Source organism: Centroberyx gerrardi, chromosome 3, assembly GCF_048128805.1.
Source record: "Centroberyx gerrardi isolate f3 chromosome 3, fCenGer3.hap1.cur.20231027, whole genome shotgun sequence".
NCBI lineage: Eukaryota > Metazoa > Chordata > Actinopteri > Beryciformes > Berycidae > Centroberyx > Centroberyx gerrardi.
The window spans coordinates 13167716-13193435 of NC_135999.1; the positions used below are offsets into that span (position 1 = coordinate 13167716).

The 25720-nt window shown below is 40.8% G+C and overlaps 2 protein-coding genes across 5 annotated transcripts in view; one reads left to right on the top strand and one right to left on the bottom strand.

Moving 5' to 3' along the window:
* herc3 (HECT and RLD domain containing E3 ubiquitin protein ligase 3) overlaps nucleotides 1-22982 on the top strand; it is a 29850-nt gene extending 6868 nt beyond the window's left edge. For both annotated transcript variants that reach the window (XM_071911974.2, XM_071911983.2), the window contains 20 exons: nucleotides 120-211; nucleotides 416-546; nucleotides 647-798; nucleotides 1658-1731; nucleotides 2238-2362; nucleotides 2576-2635; nucleotides 5092-5203; nucleotides 6319-6508; nucleotides 7942-8105; nucleotides 8294-8407; nucleotides 9094-9117; nucleotides 9231-9320; nucleotides 9573-9743; nucleotides 10277-10420; nucleotides 12030-12196; nucleotides 14291-14357; nucleotides 14563-14645; nucleotides 17741-17924; nucleotides 19098-19200; nucleotides 19976-22982. In XM_071911974.2, the coding sequence (XP_071768075.1) occupies nucleotides 120-211; nucleotides 416-546; nucleotides 647-798; nucleotides 1658-1731; nucleotides 2238-2362; nucleotides 2576-2635; nucleotides 5092-5203; nucleotides 6319-6508; nucleotides 7942-8105; nucleotides 8294-8407; nucleotides 9094-9117; nucleotides 9231-9320; nucleotides 9573-9743; nucleotides 10277-10420; nucleotides 12030-12196; nucleotides 14291-14357; nucleotides 14563-14645; nucleotides 17741-17924; nucleotides 19098-19200; nucleotides 19976-20184 (2456 nt within the window). In that variant the 3' untranslated portion in view covers nucleotides 20185-22982. The remainder of the gene's footprint in view (nucleotides 1-119; nucleotides 212-415; nucleotides 547-646; nucleotides 799-1657; nucleotides 1732-2237; nucleotides 2363-2575; nucleotides 2636-5091; nucleotides 5204-6318; nucleotides 6509-7941; nucleotides 8106-8293; nucleotides 8408-9093; nucleotides 9118-9230; nucleotides 9321-9572; nucleotides 9744-10276; nucleotides 10421-12029; nucleotides 12197-14290; nucleotides 14358-14562; nucleotides 14646-17740; nucleotides 17925-19097; nucleotides 19201-19975) is intronic.
* A 65-nt stretch (nucleotides 22983-23047) lies between these two features.
* The window catches only part of fam13a (family with sequence similarity 13 member A), a 54319-nt gene continuing 51646 nt past the window's right edge, over nucleotides 23048-25720 (bottom strand). For all 3 annotated transcript variants that reach the window (XM_071912547.2, XM_071912539.2, XM_078282696.1), the window contains 3 exons: nucleotides 25164-25360; nucleotides 24849-24950; nucleotides 23048-24689 (listed from right to left, as the gene is read on the bottom strand). In XM_071912547.2, the coding sequence (XP_071768648.2) occupies nucleotides 24566-24689; nucleotides 24849-24950; nucleotides 25164-25360 (423 nt within the window). In that variant the 3' untranslated portion in view covers nucleotides 23048-24565. The remainder of the gene's footprint in view (nucleotides 24690-24848; nucleotides 24951-25163; nucleotides 25361-25720) is intronic.

Consider the following 25720-nt stretch of genomic DNA (forward strand, 5'->3'; position numbering starts at 1 on the left):
ACATAGGTATGTCATCCAGCTTTCCCCCAAATCTCGCACTCAACTGTAGGAGTACACGCACGTAAACCAATAGCAGTGTAGAACCATATAACCTTGCTTGTTTGTGTTCCCTTCCTCAGATCGCGCTGTCCCTTGCCACATCAAGTTTTTGAGATCCCAAAAAGTTGTTTACATCAGCTGTGGAGATCAACATACAGCTGCCCTCACAAAAGTATGAATATAACTTAATTGTTGCATGTGAATACCTGACAAATTAAGCTCCAGCCAGATTTCCAAGATGTGCTGTGTGTGCTTGGGTGGAGTCCTTGAGCATGAAGGATATTTCTTAGTTTGACTAACTGCGAAGCTATGCAAAGAATTTCTGTCTCAAACACCAGTAAAAAAAACAACCCATACTGTATTGTCTGTCTGGCAGGATGGCGGCTTGTTTACATTTGGTGATGGCTCACGGGGTCAGCTGGGTCACGACTCCACCAACAATGAACCTTTACCCAGACGAGTGCTGGAGCTCATGGGCAGCGAGGTGTCTCAGATCGCCTGTGGCAGGTACTGGTCGTCACAAACTCACTAAAGCTGAGTGTGTTCCTCTGCGTCCTAAATCTTGCTCTATCTCTCTCTCTTTCTCTCTCTGCCTTTTATCTCTCAGGCATCACACATTGGCGTTTGTGCCTTCCTCTGGTATGGTGTATGCCTTTGGTTGTAACAGCCATGGCCAGCTCGGCACAGGAATGCGGGGGAATGCCAGAAACCCATTTCCTGTCAAGAGCACACTTCTCACAGGAAATTCCCACAGAACAGGTGACCAGATGACTCATTGCTGACTCTTGTATCTTTCATGTGTTTCATATGTCACTGTGGGTTGAATGGCAAGTGTTAAATAGGTAAAAGGTTTTAATGATTTTATTTTATTTATTTATTTTATATACAGACATTTACTTCCAAAAATAGGTGTCAATTAGATATGGATAGCATCTACTGTTAAAATCAAATGCTGTAAAATGCTTCTCTCTTGAGCATCTTGTCAATTTCATTGAATTGTCTTTGCCAAATCTCAATTTATGTAGTATGAAATTGCACAGAGAAGGAGAATAAGTGCAGGGAGTAGTACAAGGAGTGGGGCTGTAACTTCCCATTAGTGTATGGAGTGAGCTCGGGCCAGTGTTTCATGTACGCAAAGAGCATGTTATCCATGCATGTTGACTGTCGGTAATGGGAATCCACATCTAATAATATCAAACAATCCATCGTAGTTCCCTGTTGTGAAATAAGTCAAATTTAATGTAAAATGAATGTGTTAGTTGATAATAAATGTATCAGTTATATGAGCGAATTATAGGTCAGCACCCAGTCAGGGATCATAAACCAATTTACACTTTGGTTTATGGTCCCTGACTTGGTACTGTCTCATGCCATCTAGTGGGATGTACGAGAACCTCAGCTTTAGGTGGGAAAAATAACATGAACAAACTCGTGCCACGTCCATCAAATTAGAATTTCACCAAGAGAAGATTTTGAGATTTTGTTTATCACTTGATGTATCTACAATATCTGCAATTCTCCCTACCGTAGCCATCATTCTTACCGATGTACCAACAGTGAACTGTTATCAAATGCTGGCCAGCTAACCTTTACTCTTGGTTCTTCCTTTCCTTGTTAGAACCACAACATTATACTGTGACCACAATCAACTGTGGGGGAGAGCATAGTTTCATATTGTACTCTGGTGAGCAGGTATGTGATCTGACAAATGTTGCTTTTCGGAGTTTTTTTAGGAGTCTGCCTTCCTAAATCTTGTTGCCTTATTTATTGTCATTTGCATGGCTTGATCCCAAATCTATTGTCTCCATACATTTTACTACAGCTGGATCCTGTAGACTCTTATTTGCCAGTGCTGCTGCTTTCAGTTGAATCAGTTTCCGTGTTTTACCACAGGGCGGCAGCGGTGCCTTAGCTTTTGCTTGGTTTTGTGTTGGTATACATGTAGCAAATGTCTGGTACGGATATCCTGCAGATTGCCTGGAATGTGCGCTGATAAAGACATCACACACATTCTGTCTCTACAGTGTAATATTTAGACCTCAGGCTTGGCCGATTTATTTTATCTACATGGAGGAAACGGGACATAACCCAAACAGAGGCCTGAATGGCCTTGTACAGTACTGTGCCACACAGTGGAAGCACCATTGCAAACATTCTTCTAAATGTTATCTCGACTCCGTCTGCCTTCGTCTCTGCAGAGTTCCATCCCTCCAGAAGACTTCAGAGTGATTAACATCAGTAAAGGCATCTCCCAGATCAATTATGAAAGTTTAAATTCATGGAGGATGAAACTGATAGACAACACAGATTCTAGTGTCACAAAGTAAGTCAACAATGAAGAACTATTATTGGAAGTAGATCAAATCCTGTTTTTGAAATCTTCATGCACTTGTTGCAGAATTTTAGGATTAATAGTGGTGTTTGAATTTTGTCTTTATAATATGACAGATTTATTTTTTTTAAATCCATTCATCTTTTCATGATCTCTGCACCTGTTGCTCTGCTAACACTTTTTATGGTTGGACTCTGTTTTCAGTGACATCATACTTCTACTCTCCTCCACGGCTTGTTGGAATGCCAGCTTCTTGGACCAAAGGTACACAAACCCTTTAAGCTCCATCTATACCTACAGTATATATGGCACAAGAAGTATAGCCAGGCTTTGCTCACATCACAGCATTTTAAATGGAAGTGTACAGAGGTTTCCAATAGTAAGATAAGATAACATAAAGATAAGATGAAACTTAAATGATCCCTGTGGGGAATTTGGGGTGTTACAGCATCAAATAGTAATAGGATACAGCAAAGAAAAATAGAATCCACATAAGAATTGAGCAAATGGGGAGGTATTAAACATAATGCAACCAAGAGTTGCAACACTAGAACATATTAAGTAGAAATAAATGAATGAAAAGTTTGAAAATATATGAATTACAGTAACTATGCAGGGTGTGCAAAATAAAATATACAGACAATAAAAAATTGAGTCTCATATGAAAAATATCTGACAATTTTTAAATATACTGTATGCTGTGTGAAACTTAAAATGTGTGATATATAACCATTGGGAAAATATGAGAATATAGAGAATAAACATATTCCATGTTAGCTAATGTAGATGATAAGGGGCTCAAGACATCCCAGTTTTTAGGCTGCTCTAGCTTAGTGGTTTTCAGTCATGTGTCATTGAGGTCCAAAAGTGTGCAGGTTTTCATTCCAACCAATCACAACGCCAGCTGATTTTAGCACATCTTCAACCAGAGAGTGGGGGAACTCATCACTGAAATCGTCTGATGTAGTGTTTGGCTGGAATGACAGCTTGCATACTCTTGGGCCTTGATGGCACATGATGTGAAAACCACAGATTTAGACCTTGGTGAAGAAGATACATACAAAGTTGTTTTTTTTTTTTCTTTGAAGCTAAGGAGAAGTTAAATTCAGTTGGGGTTTAAAAATTTTAAGTTTAAGTTTCATCATAGGGCAGCTGGCTTACCAGACATGTGGGCCCAAATGAAAGAGGGCAGAAATACATATTACATAACTCAAAGCCGTGCCGTTGAATGCACAAGCTCCTATTTATGAGTGACTCCTGGGAAAGGTTTCACTAGAGACATCACAGGCTCTACTTAATTTACTTGTTACACACACTCACGGTATGTCATGTTATCAAACAAAATATGCTGATCATCCAGGCTGGGAGAGATGCAATCTAGGGGTCACTGAGATCCATAAGGCTCTAGACCACATTGAGCATATGTGTAGGTGTGGTGGCTGTTTAGTTCAGACTCATCAGCAGATGCTTATCGCGTCATGGGAATGATCCTTGGAGCCCATCAGAGGGGAACACTGTCCTCTGGAGAGGACCATTAAGTACTTTATATTCTACCTTCTGCTAAAACATTAGCTTAAAATCCACTAGGATTTAGCAGTTATATAAACCACTGGCATGGTTGCTCTGAAAACCAGTGCTATGTGTGAGAGAGCGGGCGGGAGCAATGAGTTTGAGAGAGCCAGCTTGGGGATGTTCTGTTGCTGCTTATGGCTTGCACTACACAGCGAGTGGGAGGGACAGCCCTCATTTTCAGTGACATGGTTTCACATTTGGGACCCAGAACAGCTCACAGAGTTCCCAAACAAGAAAAGCTCATGAAGCTCCCAAAATTGAGTGGGTCCCGTCAACAACAATGTTTAAGAGTTACTCACAGTTCACTGGGATGTAGTTCAAAGACTGTACTAGCTATCTGCATCAGTGCAGTGGTGTTTCTTGTTTAGCAAACACTCCTCTAGATCAGATCTAGTGTAGCTGTATTATGGCTAAATAAAACCTGCACTGTAAATAGGTGCTGTCTCTCATGCTGAGGGTTTTGTTGGCTTTTGTGGTGGAGATGATGTGGGTGTGTTTTAGTGTGTAACATCAGTCAGTGCTCACTAGCCCTGGCTGTCAGAATCAAAGGCTAAAGGAATAGATCTGCGTAGGGATTCTCTCTAGTCTACGCCTAACAACTGATGCTCGTGTTGTGTGTGTGCTCTTGAGTGTGAGAATTTACATGTTTACCCTTCAGTGTACTCACCTCATAGCTGACCTGCCACATGACAGGTTAGAATAGACGTCTGTCTAATCCAGTGTAACGTTTGCCTTTACATTAATGCTTTACCACAAAGTCCCTAAGTCTAAGCACTGACCTATTTATATCCTGTTAGTGACCACAGAAACACCACAGATAGAGCTTCTTAGCAGTCTAGACAAACATGGTTTGTTTAAGTTAAGTTTATTTTATTTGGCATGGACATCACAGTAGCATTAGAATTGTAACATACATTTATGCACAAGGACCAGATGCACTGTGTTTAGTGTTTGTAGCGAAACGCTAATTTACAACACCTGTCCACAGGAGGCTTTTTAAATTTAAAAAAAAGTTAAAATAGAAAAAAGAAAAAAAAAAAAAAGATAAACGGAAGGACATAAAATACACCCACAAATACATACACAAAAATACATACACAAAAATACATACACAAATACACAAAATACAAAATACTTTGCTTTCTCAGTGATGATGGCCACTTCAAAACCAACCCAAAGATCCCAGGCATCGATCTCAACTCTGTCAGAATACTATTTGAGACACTCAGCACGCCAGCTTTCTCTGGACTTCTGGAGCAGGTAATGGTCAATGGTGTATTTATGAATATATGTGTATAAGGCAATGACACTTTGTCTTTTCTCTGGTATTGTGCAAGAAACTTCAAAACCCAATATTCCAAGTACCCCAATATACATATTCTCCACCCCTTGTCTAATTTTCTTTATCTGATCTCAGGTGAAAATAGAAAAAGGTATAAAGTCAAGAATATTCCACTACACATACTGTTCAAGGAATTAGGAAGACGTTGCCACACAATTGAAAAATATACCACTTACTATTCCCATTTAAGACTAATATAATATTAAACCCCTATTAAATAACCCTAACCCTAACCCCAACACAAGATCATTGGCATCTTGAGAGCCATTTTTATCTAACAATAGCATAGAAAGTGAGTTTTTTATAAGCCAATATTTCCAAATACTTAAAAATGGTTGTGTCTTGATTTCTGTTTAATGCTGTGGAAACAATAACATAAAGGATTTGTTATGACTCGGATGTAGTTTTTGGAGTCAAGGACTCAAAATTATCCCCCGGTTTGGGTTTAGAAGCCTATTTCACCTTGATGAACCAGTTAAAGGATAAACATTGGGATTTACTGTGTGTATAGCATTGGCAACTCAATTCATTTTTTCAACATTGACATCTCAGTTAGTAGTTTGTAGCCCATAAAGCAAAGAACGTCTATGTCATATGTCAATATTGACCATGCTTTGAAAACACTATCAAGTCATTTCTGCCACAGATCCCTGGCACAGATTGCTGGACTGAGTCATAAGCTCTAGCATTAGCTCACTGATGTTATGTTTGGGTTTGGTGCACCTCAACCCAACATGATTTATTATACTCTGTATAGACCAGGCTACATTCCACACCACTAAAGGCCTCTCCCAAAATTTTGTGACTGATGTTTTTCTCCTGTTGCCTAGTTAGGCAAGGCTGTTTTGGGATTGAAACATTTCTTACCAGTTTCTCTGGTTTACATATGAATATTTTAGGCAAATTTTAAATAATCTTCTGTGTAATTGCAAAAGTAATTTTTTTGAGCTGCATTATTAAATGTAGACATAAAGTAAAGCTTTCATTCAGTCATGCATGCCATCCTTCTTTCTGTGTCCAACCCCCTACCTAGGCCACCAAAAGTTTTGAGAGCCTGTTGATCCCCCAGCTGCCGTGCTCCCCTCCTGATGTTGAGGCCATGAGGATCTACCTCATCTTGTCCGAGTGCCCCGCCTTGCAGGACCCCAAGAACTACATCAGCCTCACTATCCCCCTGGCCATGGCCATCCTACGGCTAGACACCAACCCCGGCAAAGTATTGGGTAGGGCACTGGCATGCACACACAAGACATTTTTAACAGCTATTAATTAACTCATTTGAAATCAGCTTTGATAGTTTGCTGTGCACCAGGCAGATTTGGAGTAATAAATAATACAAAAACTTCCCACAACATCCCTTCCAATATCCCTCCAGTCAGGGTTGGGTTGTAACAGAATACTTGTAGAGGTAGAGACAGTGACTGGCAGTTTCTCAACAACTCCGGCATTCATAACAAATTTTCCCTGTGTGGTCTGTATACAGATGCGAGACGTGCGATAGCTTCATGCATCTCCAAATACGTAAGAGAACTGGATGGGGGTCCAAATGTGGCCCTGTTGGCCACATGTGTAACCCTTCCGCTGGTCTTTGGGAACTAGGGGCTGGCGCCGGGAGTTGGGCTGGGCGGGGAGACTGGGAGCCTCGGTCTGCTCTCTACCTCATTAAATTGGTATCTCCACTGCCCCTATGATTGATTTCTCCCTGTATGCTTGCTGAATGTCAGTGCAAAATGGTGAGTCTAGAAAGAAGCCTTTGCTCTTTGATTCTGAGGGACTGACACCATAACCTGACGTCTACTGTTGATATTGTAGATAAGTGAAAATTATTCTGCTGTCAAACTCCACTGTAGCTTGTCTGGAAATATCTTGACGTCATGTCGTCTACACTTGGCCAGTTATCCACAGGAGGAAGAAAAATACACCACCAAACAATAAAATGAGTCCAGAAATGCAAGATACCTTGCCAGATTCTGTTTTTAAACCGTGTTGAAGTGATTTAGTGTGGATTTTTCCTTTAATGCTTAGCCAGTCAGTGGTTGTTTGCCAGACAAATGCACCATGTCTCACACTTTCATCGAGCTCTGACGTAGATGTGCTGGAATATATCAAAATGGGGTCATTACAGTTTCCTCTAAATTGTGCTTAACACACACACACAGATACACGCACACACACAATCACACATAGAAGCAAGGGCATGCAGAGTCTCTTATACACACAGCAGTGTAAATATGCAAAGAGATTAATGCTTGTGATACTTCACCATCTGACTGACAGACATACAGTACATGCACAAAAATATACACAGATCATACAGTGTGTGGACACTGACCCACATGCATCCACGTGTGCAGGTCCATGTGCAGAAACACATGCTTCACGAACAGATGCTACTGTGCACGCACACAAACATGTGTAGACCTAGAGGCATTAGAACAATGTAATTATGACTAAGCACAAACAAATACTGACTATACAGATAAAGGAAGAAAAAACTCTTGCAGCCAACTCTACTGCAACTTCTGACACAACCAATTGTAATAATATATTCTCATCTTTTGTTTAAGTGAACTGTACTGCATACATAGTTGAACTGAATAGTATAATCAATCTTTTGCTTGGGAATTATAATTTGCCTGCTTCTGTTTCCCCGCAGATAACTGGTGGTGTTTGGTGGACGGCGGTGTGTTCTCCAGATTAGTAGACATGTACAAGAGCATTGTTGTGTTTCTACTAACGGGAGGCAAGACCCTGCTCATACCCGTGTTCCATGAGAGCTATATTAGCGCCACGCTAAGGCTGCTGGAGAAACTCCACAAGGTATCAAGCAAGGTTACTTGCTGCTCCTGTAAACACGACATCAATTCTGCATTGTTCCTCAGTACAGTGTGAGGAAATGTGTTTTTTCCTGGCAACGTGGTCCTTTGTAGTTGTTAAGGTGATCTGTAGTCTATTGTGTACCATGCCAGTTCCTGGAGTTGAAGCAGCTGTTTATCCCATGTTCCCAGGTTAACCTAAAGGCCCAGCATGTGGAGTACAACCGCTTTTATATCCCTGACATCACCAGCCTGGTGGACATCCAGGAAGACTACCTCAAGTGGTTTCTGAGTAAAGCTGAGATTGTGAGTACTGCACTTTTCTTACTAGTTTACACTTTTTATGATGTTTGTTCTTTACCTGACACCCTCTTATTCTATGTTTATGTGTATGTTTATTAGGATCCCGATTAGCTGGGCTTTTATGCAACATTTAATGACATTATTACGATATATTCATTACATGACATAAGTAACGTTTATGTATTTTACACACACACACACACACACACACACACACACACACACACACACACACACACACACACTCCTCCTCATTTGGGATTGGGCTGTATTGCTCTTTGCTCATGCTTCAGCCTCTGCAGAGCCACAGTGTGAAATTTCATTCTTGTCTGCTTGTGCGGGATGGGTGTGTTGCTGTTTGTTAGGCCTTTCTATCCAATGGGCTTCTGAGTTCACAGATAAGCCCCTATCATTTGGCCTCTTGGACACTGGAGGGAAATCATTTTGACATTCTGTTCAGTATTTTTCTAAGAAGAGATCATAGTGTCTTTAGCCTTGGCTATCCTTTCCCCCTGACCTTTTCCGTACTGGCTAATGTCTCAGTCAACTGGGAGACTTAGACTAACATGCCACAAGTCACAAGTGTCAATCTTATGACTCGTGCTGCCCTTAGCTTTTTTCTACCTGCAAATCATGTCAAATACCAGAGTTCATCTGTTTTTTGCTTTCTCTCTCATTTTGTTTTTCAGAAAATGCGAACTCCACCTGCTCAGGTATTGGTCTTCAAGATTGAACCTATCATCAAAAATCATATCATTTATATGACCCTTATATAATCTTATAAATGTAGTAAATGTATTTTCAGCCATCTCTTTTTTCCCTGCAGAGCTCAGTGACCCTATGTGCCTACCCGTTCATACTGAACGCTCAAGCCAAGACTACCATGCTGCAAACAGATGCTGAACTGCAGATGCAGGTAGCTGCTGCTTATGTGAAAATTGTTTTATTGTAGTTTCATACAATGAGATTAACATGGTGTATGCGAAAACCAACTTCATTGATAAAATGGTGTGGGTCTTTATTTTATTTCATTGGTTAAAAATTGGAGCTGTTGGGAATTTGGTTTAATTTAACTGTGCTCAGTGAATTTGGATTTTTGTTTCTATGAATTTGAATAAGCACCTCACATCCTCTCTTTCTCTTTTCTCTACCTGTGACCATTACCAAGATGGCAGTAAGCGGTGCAAACCTGCACAATGTCTTTATGCTGCTCACACTGGAACCCCTCCTGGCTAGGAACCCTTTCCTGGTGCTCCATGTGCGCAGGGACCACTTAGTAAGTGACGCACTGCGTGAGCTCACCATCTACTCTGATGTGGACCTCAAGAAACCACTCAAGGTGAGAGCTAAGCCTGAGCTTTTTCTCCCCAGAAAGGTCACCATGGTTCACTACATTGTCATTTTGATCACAGAAACCTTTCTTTTCACCCCTTCCTATGTCCAATAATTAGGGATGGGACGATATGTTTAGCTCGCGATATGTGATATGGGGGTTCATGATTCAATAGGACCACGATTTGACGTAATAAATAAAAGTTCAATGACAACAAAGTGACTGTGCAGAATTATGTTTATTTCTGAGCCATAAATCTTTCTAGCACTGGCTTGCTAGAATGTAAACAACAATTTCAAAATGTCATTACAAAGTGCAAATAATATAATTTGGATGGAGAGCTTGTGAAATTGTGATGGGAAAGCCATCTCATTTGTGATTGCTACAGCAGAATAAAATAGCTAATATCGTGATTCATTTTTCTGCCTCACAAATTTCGATATATCTTCTCATCCCTACCAATAACCTCTGTATTTTTTTAATCTCCTTCTATCTCCATTCTTTATGCCTTTATTCCATCCTCCCATCTCTCCCTCCAGGTGATCTTTGATGGGGAGGAGGCGGTAGATGCAGGTGGCGTAACGAAAGAGTTCTTCCTCCTGCTGTTGAAGGAGCTGATGGATCCTGTATATGGCATGTTCACTCATTACACCGAGTCCAACCTGCTTTGGTTCTCAGACAAAGTAAGTTACACCACAACACTGTGGCCACAAACTGATGAAGTGAAACGATTCTAAATATGCTCTCTCACTTGAAAAATAAATAATGAATAATAATAATAAAAAAATGAATGAGGAAACACATGGGCCATGTATTGTTGTTTTAAAGAATAGCGCCAGTACAAGAATATGAGTTAGTTGAGAGTGGAGATGATTATTTTTGTTACACTGTCTTGGTTATGCCTTTGCAAATGCCAAGGTAAGTCTGGCTATTGAATTCCTCCTACACTTGTTGTGGATGAGAGGCAGCGGCGACCCCCACTGTGCCAGAAGAGGACATTTGGATTCATCAATGCCATGAAATGCAGAGTGAGAGATAACGCACCTGCAAGGTTTTAAAAAAGCTCAAAATGGATTACCCTTTGTTACTTAAAAGGCAGAGTTTTTAGTCAATATTTCAATAACTCAAAGGACCTTTTGGTTGGACACATTTTAGTGTACAGGTTTTTTGTGTTTGGTAGCAGTAAGCTTATAATGGATATCCAGAATGTGTGCAGTGGTGCTCTGGCTGTTACGGCTGTTATTTGACCTAGTTCGGTGTTTTCCAGGAAGAACTGCTGTTTCTGGGATTATTCATAGCAAGATGTCATTGGGGACATTCAGGTTTACAAAACAGTAACCGCTACAATGGGAAGTGTCCCTGAACGGTGGGACATTGAGAGTTACTTGAGAGAAACAATAGCGATACAACAATAAAATACAGTAGAATTATCATGGGCCTTTTTTTTTTGATGAGACTATTTTGTCTGCCAAGGCAAGGGCTATTTTTTTTTTTTTTTCGCTCACTGTGTATTCATTTGTAAACTTGTCTTTGCTCTTTGCATAGAAGCATGAGCTGCAATGAAAAAAAAATACAGGAGAACCTTGTTTATCCAAACTTCTTGGGAATGGAGTTTGCTTAGGACAAAGAAATGTTTGGAACACACAACACACACACACACACACACACACACACACACACACACACACACACACACACACACACACACACACAAACACAAATTCAAAATGCATTTGTAAAATGTATTTGTATTAACAACAATATTCTAACAATAGCACACATTAAATGGAATTATTTTCCCATGCTCACTACGCTTGATCGATTTAGACGCCTGAGCTTTGGATTAAAGGTTCTACTGAAGTGCTTCAATTACCCTGCTGTTGACCTTTGTTGAAGAACATAATGTAACTGAAAAATAATATCTCAATTACCATGAAGCTCTAATAGGCTAAGGATAGAAATGCATGTTAAGTACTTTTCCATCGTTGAACCAAACTGGTGGGAATTTGTCTGCCTCATACGTCATCAGTACTGATGTTTTTAAGCTTGTTGGATGTCATCAGTTATGTCCAGCCAGCCTCCAGCATGCCACTTAGGAGTCTGTTAGATGAAGGAGGAGGAGAGAAATGAGCCACATCACAGAGAATGGGAAGTGGATCAAGAATACGTCATCACTGTGCAACCTTCAATATTAGCAGCTTAGTTCATTGAAGTATTTTCCCCTGTGTAATCTGAAAGTCTGTGGTGATCTGAAAGATGATTTTGGAATAATTTCCCTGTGTGCATCTCCAGTGTTTTGTAGAGCACAACTGGTTCCACCTGATCGGGATCATCTGTGGGCTGGCCATCTACAACTCAACGGTGGTGGACCTCCATTTCCCACTGATACTCTATAAGAAGCTGCTAGATGTAGCACCCACGCTGGAGGACCTTAAGGAGCTCTCGCCCACCGAGGGCAGGTAACATATAGCGCACTGACCTCTATGGGAGAAGGACTGCAATAGACTGTGGTGTCAGGCCATTTTGGCAAGGTGAAATGACCCGTCCTGCTCCTGCCCTGTTGGGACTCACACAAATAGTTTGTTTTTCTACAGATATTGCACCTCCTGCAAGCAATTAGTCTTGATTCCCCTTTAATTGGGTCCAGGTTACATAGTGGTGTACAAAACTGGCAACTTGTTGTGCATTCATGTGCTATCGGATATACAAATTTCCTAGCTGGAAATTTCACATGAAAGCCCTCCAAAGTCCAATGATTAAGTCGGAAACTCTTTCGCCTTCTCAACAAGGTGAAAAAAGTTTTGTGTCGGTCAACAAGATACATGCACCTTTACTGCATCATTTTTTTGAATGAAGTTCATCAAATTAGCTTTTCTGACGAAATAGCACATAAATGCCACACTGTTTAGCAGCCGACTTGAAAGTCCCGGATGTCAGATCTTCCCACCAGCATATGAACACACAGTCGTACTGGATTTTGTTTAGCTTTTGCCCTTTTAAAGAGCAAGCCTCAGGAGAAATTCTTCCTACCTCTGTCAGTCTGTGAGTGCAATCAATACTGTATATTTGTCAGACACCTTTATGGAGGACAGCTGAGCAACTGTCCCAGATCCTGTTGAGATCAAATAGACATGAAGTTGCTCTGCAAGTATGTCCAAAAGTGACATCATGTTTGGCATGGGCTAAACAGTATGTCACTCGCTTACATAACCAGTGGGTTTTTTTATGTAACGCTGAAACTGACTGCCACTGGGAAATGTCTCTTCATTGAATTTGGTGCAGGAAGGGTTAGTATTTAGCTTAGTGTCTAATTCTCTCCAGATGGCTGGAGGGGAAGTGCTGGATCTATTGATTTTGAGATTAGTTCTCTGAAAGCTACAAGTTGGGCAGCACAGCCACAACCTGTAGAGTGTTGTTAGTAGAAACAGCACATCCTCTCCAAGGAGATGATCCATAAAACCATTCTAGATGCTAAGTGTTTATTTTGACTGTCTTTAAAGAGCACTCCAGTCCCCTCACACTGAAAACATAGAGATATGACTTCTATTAGATGGTTGTACTGTAAAATTATGTAGCCTTAACTTGTGAAAGAGATTGTTGGAGATTTAATTTCATTTGTTTTGTCCCTTCAGTATTCTTGTGAACTACTGGCCAATTACTCCAGTCTCTAGCTGAAATACAGTAGTCTACACTAAAGTATTTACAGTATAATAATTGCAAATTGTAAGACAATTATACTCATGGTGTTCCATCCCATTCCACTCATTAGCTGTTCTTGTGACATCACACTTGTACTCCACACAAGTTTCTTTTCACCCTCCACTATCCTTAGCCTTGCTTCCCATGCTTCCTTGTGTTGGTGGTAAATACCTCGCAAGAGCTTAGCAGCCAACATAACACAGCCCTCTCTCTCCGAATCATTTTCTATTATTACCTCTCAACAACTCCCGTTTCCTCTTAACAACTAATGCGACAGACCTATTTCAGGGTTCCCCATCTATTTGATCCATGTTGCTATAGCACAGGCACAGCTGTTTGACTACCGAAGTCAGTGGTTCCAACTCTGGTCCTCAGGACCCAGAGTGCTGCTGGTTTTCATTCTAACCATCTAATAGAGACTGTTTTAGACCTGGGACGGCAGGTGAATGCCAATAACTACCTGATAGGATAGAAAACCTGCAGTACACTAGCTCTCAAAGACCAGGTTTGAGAACCACTGACCTAAGTGCTAAAATGCACCATTAGAGATGTAGCTGTAGTGCAGATGATCCTAAAATGCAGAGGGCATTATCCCAGCTATCAAGAAAGACCTCAGCTCTGCATGTTGCCGGCAGTGGGGGAGCAACGTGTCAGAGATGAAATGAGCTCATGAGTCTCTTACCTCAAATGCTTTCTATGTGAGAGGAATTTTGATGAGGATGATTCTGGCTTTTTTTCTCTCTGTCACCTTCCCCTTATGTTTCTCTTCTTGCTGTCAGGATCATGTATTAAAAACTGAGTATCTCCCCTCCTTCTTGACATACCGTACATTCCCTCCATTCCTCTGTCTGCAGGAGTCTACAACAGCTTCTAGACTATGACGGGGATGATGTGGAGGAGACATTTTGTCTCAACTTTGCTGTAAGTGTAACTTTTCACCATCTGATTTATCAACTTAACCAGAACTAACATTTTTTGAATTCTAAACACACACCCTACACAGCCCAACTTCTACACTGTACCCCTGCAATGCCTCTGGACAAAAACACAGATGTAAAGCTCAGATTTCAGACATGGAACTTGATGTCGTGTTTAATGAGCTAAATGTACTGTGTGTTCATCTCAGATCACCAGGGAGAACTACGGGCTGACAGAAGTCAAGGAGCTGATCCCTGGAGGAGAGAGCATCACTGTGGACAAAAACAACAGGTGAGGCACCTTGCCTCAGAATTACATGACTCCCATTGTGTAACAGAATTGATCTATTCTTGCTATTACTGTTTACTGATTACTGTATTACTGATATAAAATCTGGTCTTTGGGCTTCAGTACTGAAGTCATTATCGAACAGTATTAATATGTCCCAACTTACACCAATTTGTAAGGATGAACTCATAATTCTGTACTTCCTATTCTATCAAAACTTAATTTCAAGTGCAATTTGATACAAAGAAAGAAATGATGCAAAATGAACGTAGATGAGCCAAGGTTGCAATAAACAGAGATAAACTCAGTAGATGAACAAAAGAGACAAACAAATATGCCACCCTTCCTGGTCCTATCCAGATGAGAGAGCATCAAATATTCAAATACTCATAGATTTAGGCTGTAATTTCAGTAGATTAGAACTTTGTAAGAATAAATTCATTAGCAGGCTTCCCACATGATGCCCCATTTCATAAAATCAGTACACTGTGTTCTAGGCATATTGCAATTACAGACTGCAGGCACATGTGCTACAAATAAATTATGCTCCACTATCTGTTCTCTCTGAAAGACAAACAGATGCCAAACTGTATTTTTTTTCCAAGTCTGGAACTGAGATTATCGTGTACTCATACATCCGGCCATTTGTGTCCCATTTTTCAACTGAAGGTCATGCTCTGTACTGAAAATTTTAAAAAAAAATCAATATTTTTCAACTTGTCTCACTCAGTCCGTTACGCTCCGCCTTCTCTACCCCATATTTTAAGCTGCCGTTCTGGCACTGGCATTGATTAGAGCTCAATGTGGAGGAGTCCACAGTGAGCGTGATACACAGGTGTGGAGTGGGTGGGGAATGTGTCTGGGTGCTGGTGTTGGAACAGATGGCGCTGTCGCTAGAACGACAGTGACCCGAGTTGTCCCCGCAAAATCCCCCTAACGCTCAGACATAAAACATGAACCGTGAACTCGTCAGGACAGACAGCAGAGAGTCTCTGTTGCTGTTTGCGGGGGACAGAAAAGTGTGAGACGGCACAACATGGAAGTCACCTTTTTCAGACTCCAAACAGAGGGGGAGTTGTTTATTTAGACTGGTGGTTAGTTTGCCACACAGATGCTATCACATGCTTCCTGCCTCCACGTCGGTCTCAGTCTGTGTCAGACTGAATGTTTATGGTTCCAGGGCCAACCATGCCAAAGCTGTGGGTGTGATCAGTGTTGTTGGAAAGCTTTGTTTCTCAGGGTGTGGTGTGTGTGTATACGCATGCGTGTGTGAGTGTGTATGTGCATATGTTTGTGTAGGTGTGCTTATTATTGTGTCCAAGTGCAGCTCTTGTATGCATGCTGGTTTGTCATAGTGGGCTAAAGAGCACCTTTTCTGCTCCCGACAGCTCGTTTGACACTGACAAGTTGACAAGCTGGCTGCTGTTGCTTTTTGCTCTTTGAGTTCTCACAGCCTCTCCCTACAGATGTCATACTGCCACCTTATCCCTTCACAAGGTTACATTCCCTTAAACAGCCACAGATTATACATCTTACACTTAATATACTTAAGTGTGTGAGGTGTGTTTAAATTACTGTCTAAGGGTACATGTGATTAGTGTGAGTGTCACTGCTCTTTCAAGTAATTAAAATGTGCTGTGTAGAAGTGATTTAAGTACATTTAGTGTGTTTCGGTGTCAATTACCAAAAATTGGACCTGCCCTCTAGGGTGGTTTATTAAAGGATAATTCTGGTTATTTCAATCTGGGCCTTATTTTCCTAGTTTTTTGCCATCTTGACAATTGATTGTGTTCAAAATTTCGGCACTTACTTCGCTGTAGAGCTTTATGTACCTCCAGTTCGGCGGTAGCGCTGCTCTCCAATACACACCAGGAGGGCCAAAGCAAGCTCCAGCTGCCAGTTGAACCCAATAATCGATTAAAATGCGTCCTTGAAAATCTGGATTTGGAATCCTTTGTCAAAGATTTCAATTCCCAGTAACTACAAACTGTAGATTGAGTCTAATATCTGTGGTGTTAATAAGGAGGGTTTATTGTTATGTGTTTTATTTGGATGTGGGTGAAGAAAGGCGACGAGCCTCATTCTGTCAGGACAGTAGAGCAAAACTTGAAAACACAGAGTCTCTGCTGTGTGCTCAACATGCTGCTCTACTCACACCTCTGTTCTCTACCACAAACCCCTGGAGAGGGCAGAATTTGGCAATTTGTCTTTGATTTTTTGCATTGTCAGTAGGTAATACAACCACTCTAAATAATACCCTTCAAAACTTTAGTTGTTCTATCGATTTTTAGGAGTGGCCTTCCTTTTATGGTAAAAAGAAAATCTGAACCTTGCCTTTCATTGGATCAATTCCCTGTGACAAAAAGATGGGCCTGATGAAAAAAGAAAATCTATCCTTTCCATTGATTGGGAAAAATATTTTTTACTTACCAAGCAAATATTTTCATTTTCAGTTCTTGCATTTTATAACAGAAATGTATGGAAAAAGTTAAATTGATGGTAGCTCTTCCTCAGATGTTCGTCTTCTTCAAATATCAAGCTAACATTAACAACTATCTCATCTACCTAAGAAAACTTTACTGAAACATTAGTGGAAACAAATTCAGTTTAGGGTAAATGAATAAGATGAAAGATGAAACTCTCAGCTCGACAAAAATCAACAATTTAATTGAACATTAATGGCTTTAAACTACTGTGACATCACCCAGGTTGCTCCCATCGGTAACATTAACATGCAACACACAATTGTGATCACCAAGGTAGTCATGCATTGAGCCAACCTCATAACACACACACACACACACACACATATACACACACACACACACATATACACACACACACACACAATCTCTCACACACACACACACACACACACACACACACACATATACATATACATATACACACACACTCACACTACACAGGCACACAGTGTTGGAGGAGCCAAGCAGTCGCCTTTTGAAGACTGAGTCTGAGTCTGTCTGATAAATTCTGTCCTTATAAACTCAGTTTGCCAGGATACAGCTGCTGTGCATATCAAATGCATGATCTAAATGTTTACTTAACCTGTGTGTGTGTGTGTGTGTGTTTGTCAGGAAGGAGTTTGTGGAGGCCTACCTGCGCTACGTGTTCACGGACTCGGTGAGCGAACTGTACTCTGCCTTCTCCTCTGGCTTCCTGAAGGTGTGTGGGGGGAAGATCCTGTCCCTGTTCCAGCCTTCTGAGCTGATGGCCATGGTGGTCGGCAACAACAACTACAACTGGGAGGAGATGGAGAAGGTCAGTATGCCAAGCATCAGACAGATGGAGAGGGCTGAGTTTGGCACAATAAGCAGGCAGTGTGGTTCAAAAAAATGAATTGAAAAATGAATATATTGCTAAGAAATAATAACCACCTTTATTGCAAACTGTTGAATGCATGGCTATGAACTGGATGAAAAAGTCCCAATTTGTACTTAAATATATTTGCTTGTGGCCACATTGACCAGTCTACAGCACAATTTAAGTGATGATACACAGGCACATTTTTAGGGTAAATTTGGGGAAATATTTTCTCACTGAAAACAATGTATCAGTTTGAAATCTAGCCAAGCTTGATCAGAGAGCAAGCTTTGCTGAAAAGAAAACTTGTGACCTGACCAAAATGGCCCAACTGCTACAAAATAGTAAACACAACTAGGAAATAATAGCTGTGATTCTTTTTGTATAACATCTAATCTAGCAAGCTGGCTAACTGGTGGGTGCCAGAGCCAGACATAAGCCAAAAAATTCCGGTGGATACCTTGATCAAATCATTAAATTATTACATTTTCAGTAGAAAAGAGGAGGCCAAGATAACAGTCATGGCAGCAGTATCTTATTTCATCCATTTTCACTTGTCCACCTGTCAAACCGCTCATACTAATTGCCCATTGCCGGCAAATATTTGCCCCAAATTTGCCCTAAAAAAATGTTTATCATCAGCTTTACACACCATTCCTATCTGTTGTTAGTGTCCTGTTCAGCTGTGTTGTTTTTTTCTTTTTTCTTTTTTTTTCTTTTTTGAGCACATGTAAGTGTCAGGGGTGGATTGGAGTTACGCTCAACATTTCTCAGACGTCCAGTGACTTGTGGGTGCATGTTGATGGTGGTACAGTAAACTGTGTGTGCAGAGACATTACAACATGTCATGTCTTGGGAAATCCGATAGGGATTCTTATGTAATAACAGAGAGTCTTTCACAATCACAGATAAAGCCAAGAGTGAGAAATTTGTATGAAATTTGTATTAAATCATTAGAGCAGGTGAGGACAACACACACACACACACAGCTGTCTGAAGAATTTATGTTTTACTGACTAATGCTCTGTAAATGTTACTGCAACAGATGGAATATCCTCCTTAATGATAAAAAAGGAAAAAGTCATCATCACATCCTTTTCTTTCCTCCCCTTTTTCCCCTTCCCTTTCCAGAATGCCATTTACAAAGGGGAATACACAGCCACTCACCCAACAGTGCGAATGTTCTGGGAGGTCTTCCACGAGTTCCCTCTGGAAAAAAAGAAACAGTTCTTATGTAAGTATTTAATTGCCTCATTACTCTATCTACATGACAATCTCTAATCTCATCCTCTTGCCCTCAGACATTTCATAAACACTGTTCAGTGTGTGGAGAGACAGAATCACCACAGTACAGTTCAGTACAGCAGAGCTCTCTTGAGTCGTGCCCAAACTGCCTAAAGTCTTAACTGGCCTCTGCTGCTACTTCATCTAAAAATACAGAAGAAATGCACAGCAGTGTGTTTAAAACAACCGTACCTGCATTTTCAGTCATTAGCTTTCATGAGGGAAAGGACAGTGGGGGGAAACCGGTCATTTTAAATGCTATTAGGCCATAGACTACTAGGGATGGGACGATATATCGAAATTCAATATATCCCAATACAAAAAATGTGACAATATGTATTGCTGGGCAGAAAAATGATTCACGATATTAGCTCCATTTTATTCTGCTGTAGTAATCACAAATGAGACGGATTGCCCATCACAATTTCACAATCTCTCCATCCAAATTATATTATTTGCACTTTGTAATGACATTTTTAAATAGTTGTTTACGTTCTAGCAAGCCAGTGCCATTGCTAGAAAGATCTGCGGCTTAGAAATAAACATAATTCTGCACAGTCACACTTTGTTGTCATTGGACTTTTATTTATTATATCATATCGTGGTTGTATTGAATCGTGAACCCCACATTGTGTATCGAATCGTATCGTGAGATAAGCACATCGTCCCATCCCTACAGTCTAGTAGTGGATGCTAACTCCAGCCTCGGTGTCTCCCACCTCTAGTGTTCCTCACGGGCAGCGACCGCATCCCCATCCACGGCATGGAGAGCCTGCGTATCGTCATCCAGTCCACCACAGCGGAGGAGCACTACCTGCCGGTGGCCCACACCTGCTACAACCTGCTGGACATGCCCCGCTACCAGACCAAAGAAATCCTGCGCCTCCGCCTCACTCGAGCCGTGGAGCAGTACGAGGGCTTCAGCCTGGTCTGAGGCCCGGCGCCGACCCGCCGGACCGCAGGCTGAGCGGCGCAGGGAGAGGGGGTATCTGCACCAATGTTAATGCACTTTATTAGCGATACCCCCCCCGCCCCATGAGTGCCAGAGAGGAGGCTAGGTGTAATGGGGGTGTGCGGGACACAGGGAGGTCACATTCCCTATTTGCTGTTTACTTACCATTACAAGATTGTTAGGCATAGGGAATCAGAAGGGTAGTAGGAGAGACAATGAATGAGCACATGAAAGTCTATGTAAATGCAGATTACTGTTATTACTGCTTTGGGTGTTGTATAGTTGGGAGTTTTTTTGGCAATGCTGTGGATTTTATATTTAATTCCTTAAATTCTAATTTTCACCTTACAGACTTATGTAATTAACAGTTTGGGACAGTGCGTCTGCTGTTTACTTTAATCTGATTTATTGAATAGAAGGGTTATTTTTTGAGAAATAAAAACTACATCTATGTGTGTAAATGCAACTTGCAGTATAATCCCTACCCTTGGCATTGGGAGTTATGCTCATGAACTTGACCCTTTGAAATCTGGACACCAGCATGTCCTCTCTGCCCGGTTCTGGATCAGTAGAAGGGACAGAAGACAAACGAAGAATGCATCAGTGAGCAGCAGGCAGACATACAGGATAAAACGCAGTGAATATGTTGTCCTAGTTCTACGCAATCCCTTGTTTATTTTTTGCTGTGGATTGAGAGAGCAGCCGGCTTTATGTCTTGAATCCGCATTCAACAGTATTGCCTTCCACAGCAAATCATCTGGACATGAGAAAGCTGACTTTTTTTTTATTATTCATTTCTACTGGATGTTGTCTGTGTGCATGTTGTTGAGTGAAAGCAAAAATCCGATCATCATTCAAGACTAAATATACAAACATAACACAGAAATACTAATTGTAATTAGTTTGATTCCCAAATCGCAGATTAAGAATAATCAAATAATCTCAATCTGTGTGATTTGTGCCAGGAGGACAGAATGATGATTGCATATTTAACATCGCGCAGATGATCCATTAAATTTGTTAGATATAATTGAATATATCTATAGTCGATCAGTTGATATATCTGTCATATCTATGGTTCCCCTAGTACTGCCCTGATATGTATTCCTACAGTCAAATAACGTACGCCTCCTCCTAATGCAAAATGGTGATGTTCAATTAGGTAGTGCATTGGGGTGAATTGTGTTAAATGGTCTTGCATATATTTTTTGTATATTTCATACGACAAGTTGCTTCGTTTTTGAACAATTTAAGCAAAATGAGTGCAGATGGTAAATGTCTTGCTGTGCCCCGAGGAACAGGCTGCATTGGGGCGTCCGTTTAGCAATAATAAACTAAAACAGCCCGGTAATGTAGTGAAAACCCTGGGTCATTCTTCTGAGGCCGTTACAGTGACCAACACCAAACTCTTCTGCAGTGTTTCTGGACAATTCCTGTTATTGCTTAGCTCTAAACTGCATGTACACACATTCTACACGTTCATACAATATCTATCCTTAGTACTGAAGCCAGCGTTTCTCTTGCAAAGTACAGTCCGATGCAAAGGTTTGTGCATTCCTTGAATTTTTGGACCTTTTGATGTGCTACAAAAATGTGGGCATTTTGGATTTTTGTGTGAATTGTCCACAAAGCTCTCTATTACATCATATTGAAAAAAAATCTACAAATGTATGTGAAGGTAAACAATTCAACCCTATTTGTGTATGATTGCATCACTGGCAAAAAATTGTTCAGCATTTTGTATCATATTCCTCAGACTTCATATTTACATTGTATGGGTTTTAAACCCTTTTTAATTTTGAATTCAGAAAATTTTAATTCTGCCAATTTTGCCAATAATCAGGTCACTTCAATTCATGAGATTTTGGATGTAGAATGGACTTAGAAAACATGATTATAGAGCGTGTGGTTGACTTAGGGATGACACTGGAGTCCCTATTAATGTGTTAAGGTTGTATTTTCTCTCAGGAACTGATATGCAATTCAGTCCAAATGAAACAAGGTGTGTATGTACATCCACACAGTAGATTTTCACTGAAAGTTGAGTACTTGTGTGTAGATCCTAGACAACAAAAAATCTAAATGCATTTTTAATTATTTGTAGCACAGCAAAATGTGCTAAAATTGAAGTGGTGCAAAAACCTTTGCATGAGTACATAGTTGAGCCTCGGCCATTCATTAAAGATCGCAGTTCTTTTGATCTCTTACATTTCCATTGCCTCAGGTTTTCCCTCAAGAACACCATTATAATTTTGCTGATTTGTTAACTCATACCCTTGTTGCAATATGATGTAGCCTAACAACATTAACAGCATAGGCAAACGCCATCATCCTTACTGGCTGATGCTCATAGGGCTCTGAGATTATTCGGCATGCGAGGCACAGGGAGGCGTCCGCTCACCTGCTGCCGGCACGCATGGGAAAACACTTCTGCAGTATTTAATTATTAGACCAAGGAAAAGCGGTGATTCCAAATTGTGTGGACTATGTTTCTTGTTCAGTGTATGCAAATAAGGGCTTAGTAGTTGCTGTAACTGTATGGTTTCAAGTACATAATATTTACTTTTTTACCTTTTTAAATGGATGACATTATTTTTATTTACCTGTTTTTTCCCTGAACAAATAAAACTTTATTTCACCTCATGTTTTTTTTCTTCTTCTTGGTTCTTCCAGTCATGAACCTTTTTAAAAATTGATTGTAAGTTTGTACATAATTAATGTAGAGATGAGTGAATATTCAGAACATCTCTCCCCTCTCAAATATTCATATTATCACCAACCACTATAGTGTTTCATGCCAACACAGTAACACACACACACTAGGGAAAACCACACATCACAAAAGTCAGTAAAAATAGGTTTGCATTTATATTATATACAAAATACAAATAAAATTTATGTACTAAAATGTACACACCCAAATTCATTAAGCCTGCCAGTGTTTACATTCAATAAAAACGAAATACACACTGTTAATTATCCATTTTGGAGAAATAAAGGAAAGATGTACTTGCTCACAGAAATGTAAACATAGACCGTGATCCATATTTACAAAGAACAATGAAGCTCTGGAGATGACTTAAAGAAAGCAGCCTTATGGGGTACAGAGGGCTGTGCGTTGGGGTTTAGCGGCCATTTCTGCCATCCACATCGGATCTGAGAGTCATCTCAAAATGGCCTTTGTCAATGTCGATCAGTGTGAGCAAAAACATACCAGTGATTTCAAGACAAGAAATAGCTTATTTTACATTAAGTAAATAGGAAAAAGCACACCAATGCAAAAATATACAGTCAAATGCATAACACGAGTTACCAGTGATCACAAAAAATAAGCTATGTTATTGAATATCATGAGCTTCTATGCTATTTTGGTGTGCAATCTGTATTCTGAGTCATTATCTTTGGATCATATTAACACAAAATAGGAAACCACTTCTTTTAGTGAGCGAATACTCCAAGAAAAAAAATGTTATTCGGTTTAACTTCTAGAGAAGTAACAAAACATGTTGAAAACAACAGGTAAAATGTGTACAAAAGTGAGAGTGTTTTCTAAGTTATCATCATCTCATACAGCCAGTCTCATAGTAATAAATGATGGCAAGAATTGTAATTGCTCTAACTGGATGAGCCGTCCATTTACCAAACACTGTTCAACTGATTGGTTGGAAGGTATGCAAATGGTAACTGTCTCCCTTACAAAAATACACAAACAAAAATGTATTTCTTGATTACAAAATCCTTCTTTAAAAATAGCAATAATTTCAAATCTATTATTTTACTATTTCACAAGGTTTTTAAGACTTCTAAAGCATGAGAAAAATAACGTTTCTGTTCCAATAAAAAGGTCTATACCAACAATACAAACATTCAAAAGGATAGAAATAAATTATTAGCGATACATGTGTGATTCTTTGCCGAAAAGAATTTAGGTTATCCATGTAATGCGCGTTTAAGTCTTGCTTAGTCCTGACAAATTTCCTCTTCTGAAGACGAGGCCTTTCGGAAATGGACTTGTCAGGCGGAGCAGGAACTCGCGGCAGCCTCCAGGGCAGCACCTTCACGTCGGGTTGAATCGGGTTTGGGTCAGTTGCTCTCTCTGGGCTCCAGAGGAAAACCCTGCTGTGCTCTATAGAACGGATTAACGGGGCAACATGTAGGCTTTTCCTCAAGCCAAAAAAACCATGAATGGCACAGATGGCACGAGAAGGGAAAAAAAAACCCAAAACAGCTCTCAAACAGTTCCTACAGGGCGAGGTGTGTTTGTGTGTGTGATGGATTTGCTTTCGGCGGCTGTTGTAAAATCGCTCCTATCTCTTGGAAACTAAGCCTCAGTCCACTGAGTCGTGAGTTTTCTTTATTTTTCTTAGATGAACTTAGATGAGTCTCTTTTGCTGATGAGGACTTCCAGCAGCCGCAGCTTGGCTTTGACATGCTTGTATTCATTATACTCCACTGCCAGGGGGGAGCGGTCCTCCTTCTGCACATTTCTATGGGAACAAAAAGTGGGTGGAAGACAACAAACATTAAAGAATGGACGACATTCAAAATTGCTGCAGAGCTCTGCAATGGAAAACTCATTGCGTCTACGTATTATATCTTGTCTGAGTGACTCATGTGAACAGGCAATTCACCAAATCTCTTCTTACCTTCCGTTTTGTCTAAAGAACTGGTCCTCAAACTCTCGGAGATTCTTGCGGATTCTCTTTTTCTCCTCTCTGGTCTCTTGCAGTTGCTCCACAAGTTCTTGCCTGTGAGGGACAGAGGGGAACACAGCTTTAGGCATCTCACGAGTCAAACTCAAACGTTAAACAACAAGGGCGTTGAGTCATAATCTCATGACTGACAGCTTGGAATTTGACTGTCCGATCCTCGAACCAGGGCGTCTGTCTACATGCGTAAATGTTGAGCAAAAACTTCTAGGCATTCCTCTTTTTTTATTCATTCTAGGCTCTTTTGCTTACGTGGTGGCGGAGTGCAGGTTGGACAGCCTCATGTCGGTGGTGTTCTTAGTGGGTGAAAGTTCGTCCACGGGTGAAATGAACCCGTCCGCCTCCTCCTCCATCTGGTCCAGGAAGCCCAGCATGCTGAGGTCGGGCCGGACGGTGACGGTGAACTGGGTCTTGGAGTCTCCGTCGTCCTCGGAGCCGTCCTCCTCCTCCTGCGGGAATCAGACAAAGAGGTCAGGTGGCGGCGGAGGCACGAACGAGGGGCGCATCGTGCTGGGGCGAGGCTGACTAACACCGCCCCGAGGCTGTCAGCTGACCTTCAGGGTCACACACTGTAGTGCATGAGAGTCATGCAGTGTTAGTCACAAGTGGTTAAAGATCACCGCAGAAAAAATACAAATTCAAAATAAATATAAATTCAAAATCATTTCCACGGTCCTCCTCCGCGATCAAAGTCTACGGCCCTGCTGGGTGAGTCATTAGTAGTTACAGATGGGGTTAATGAAGGCAGTCGACTAGAAGACACACATTCTACAGAGTAAACAGATAATGGGATTTATGTGCCGTCTTAA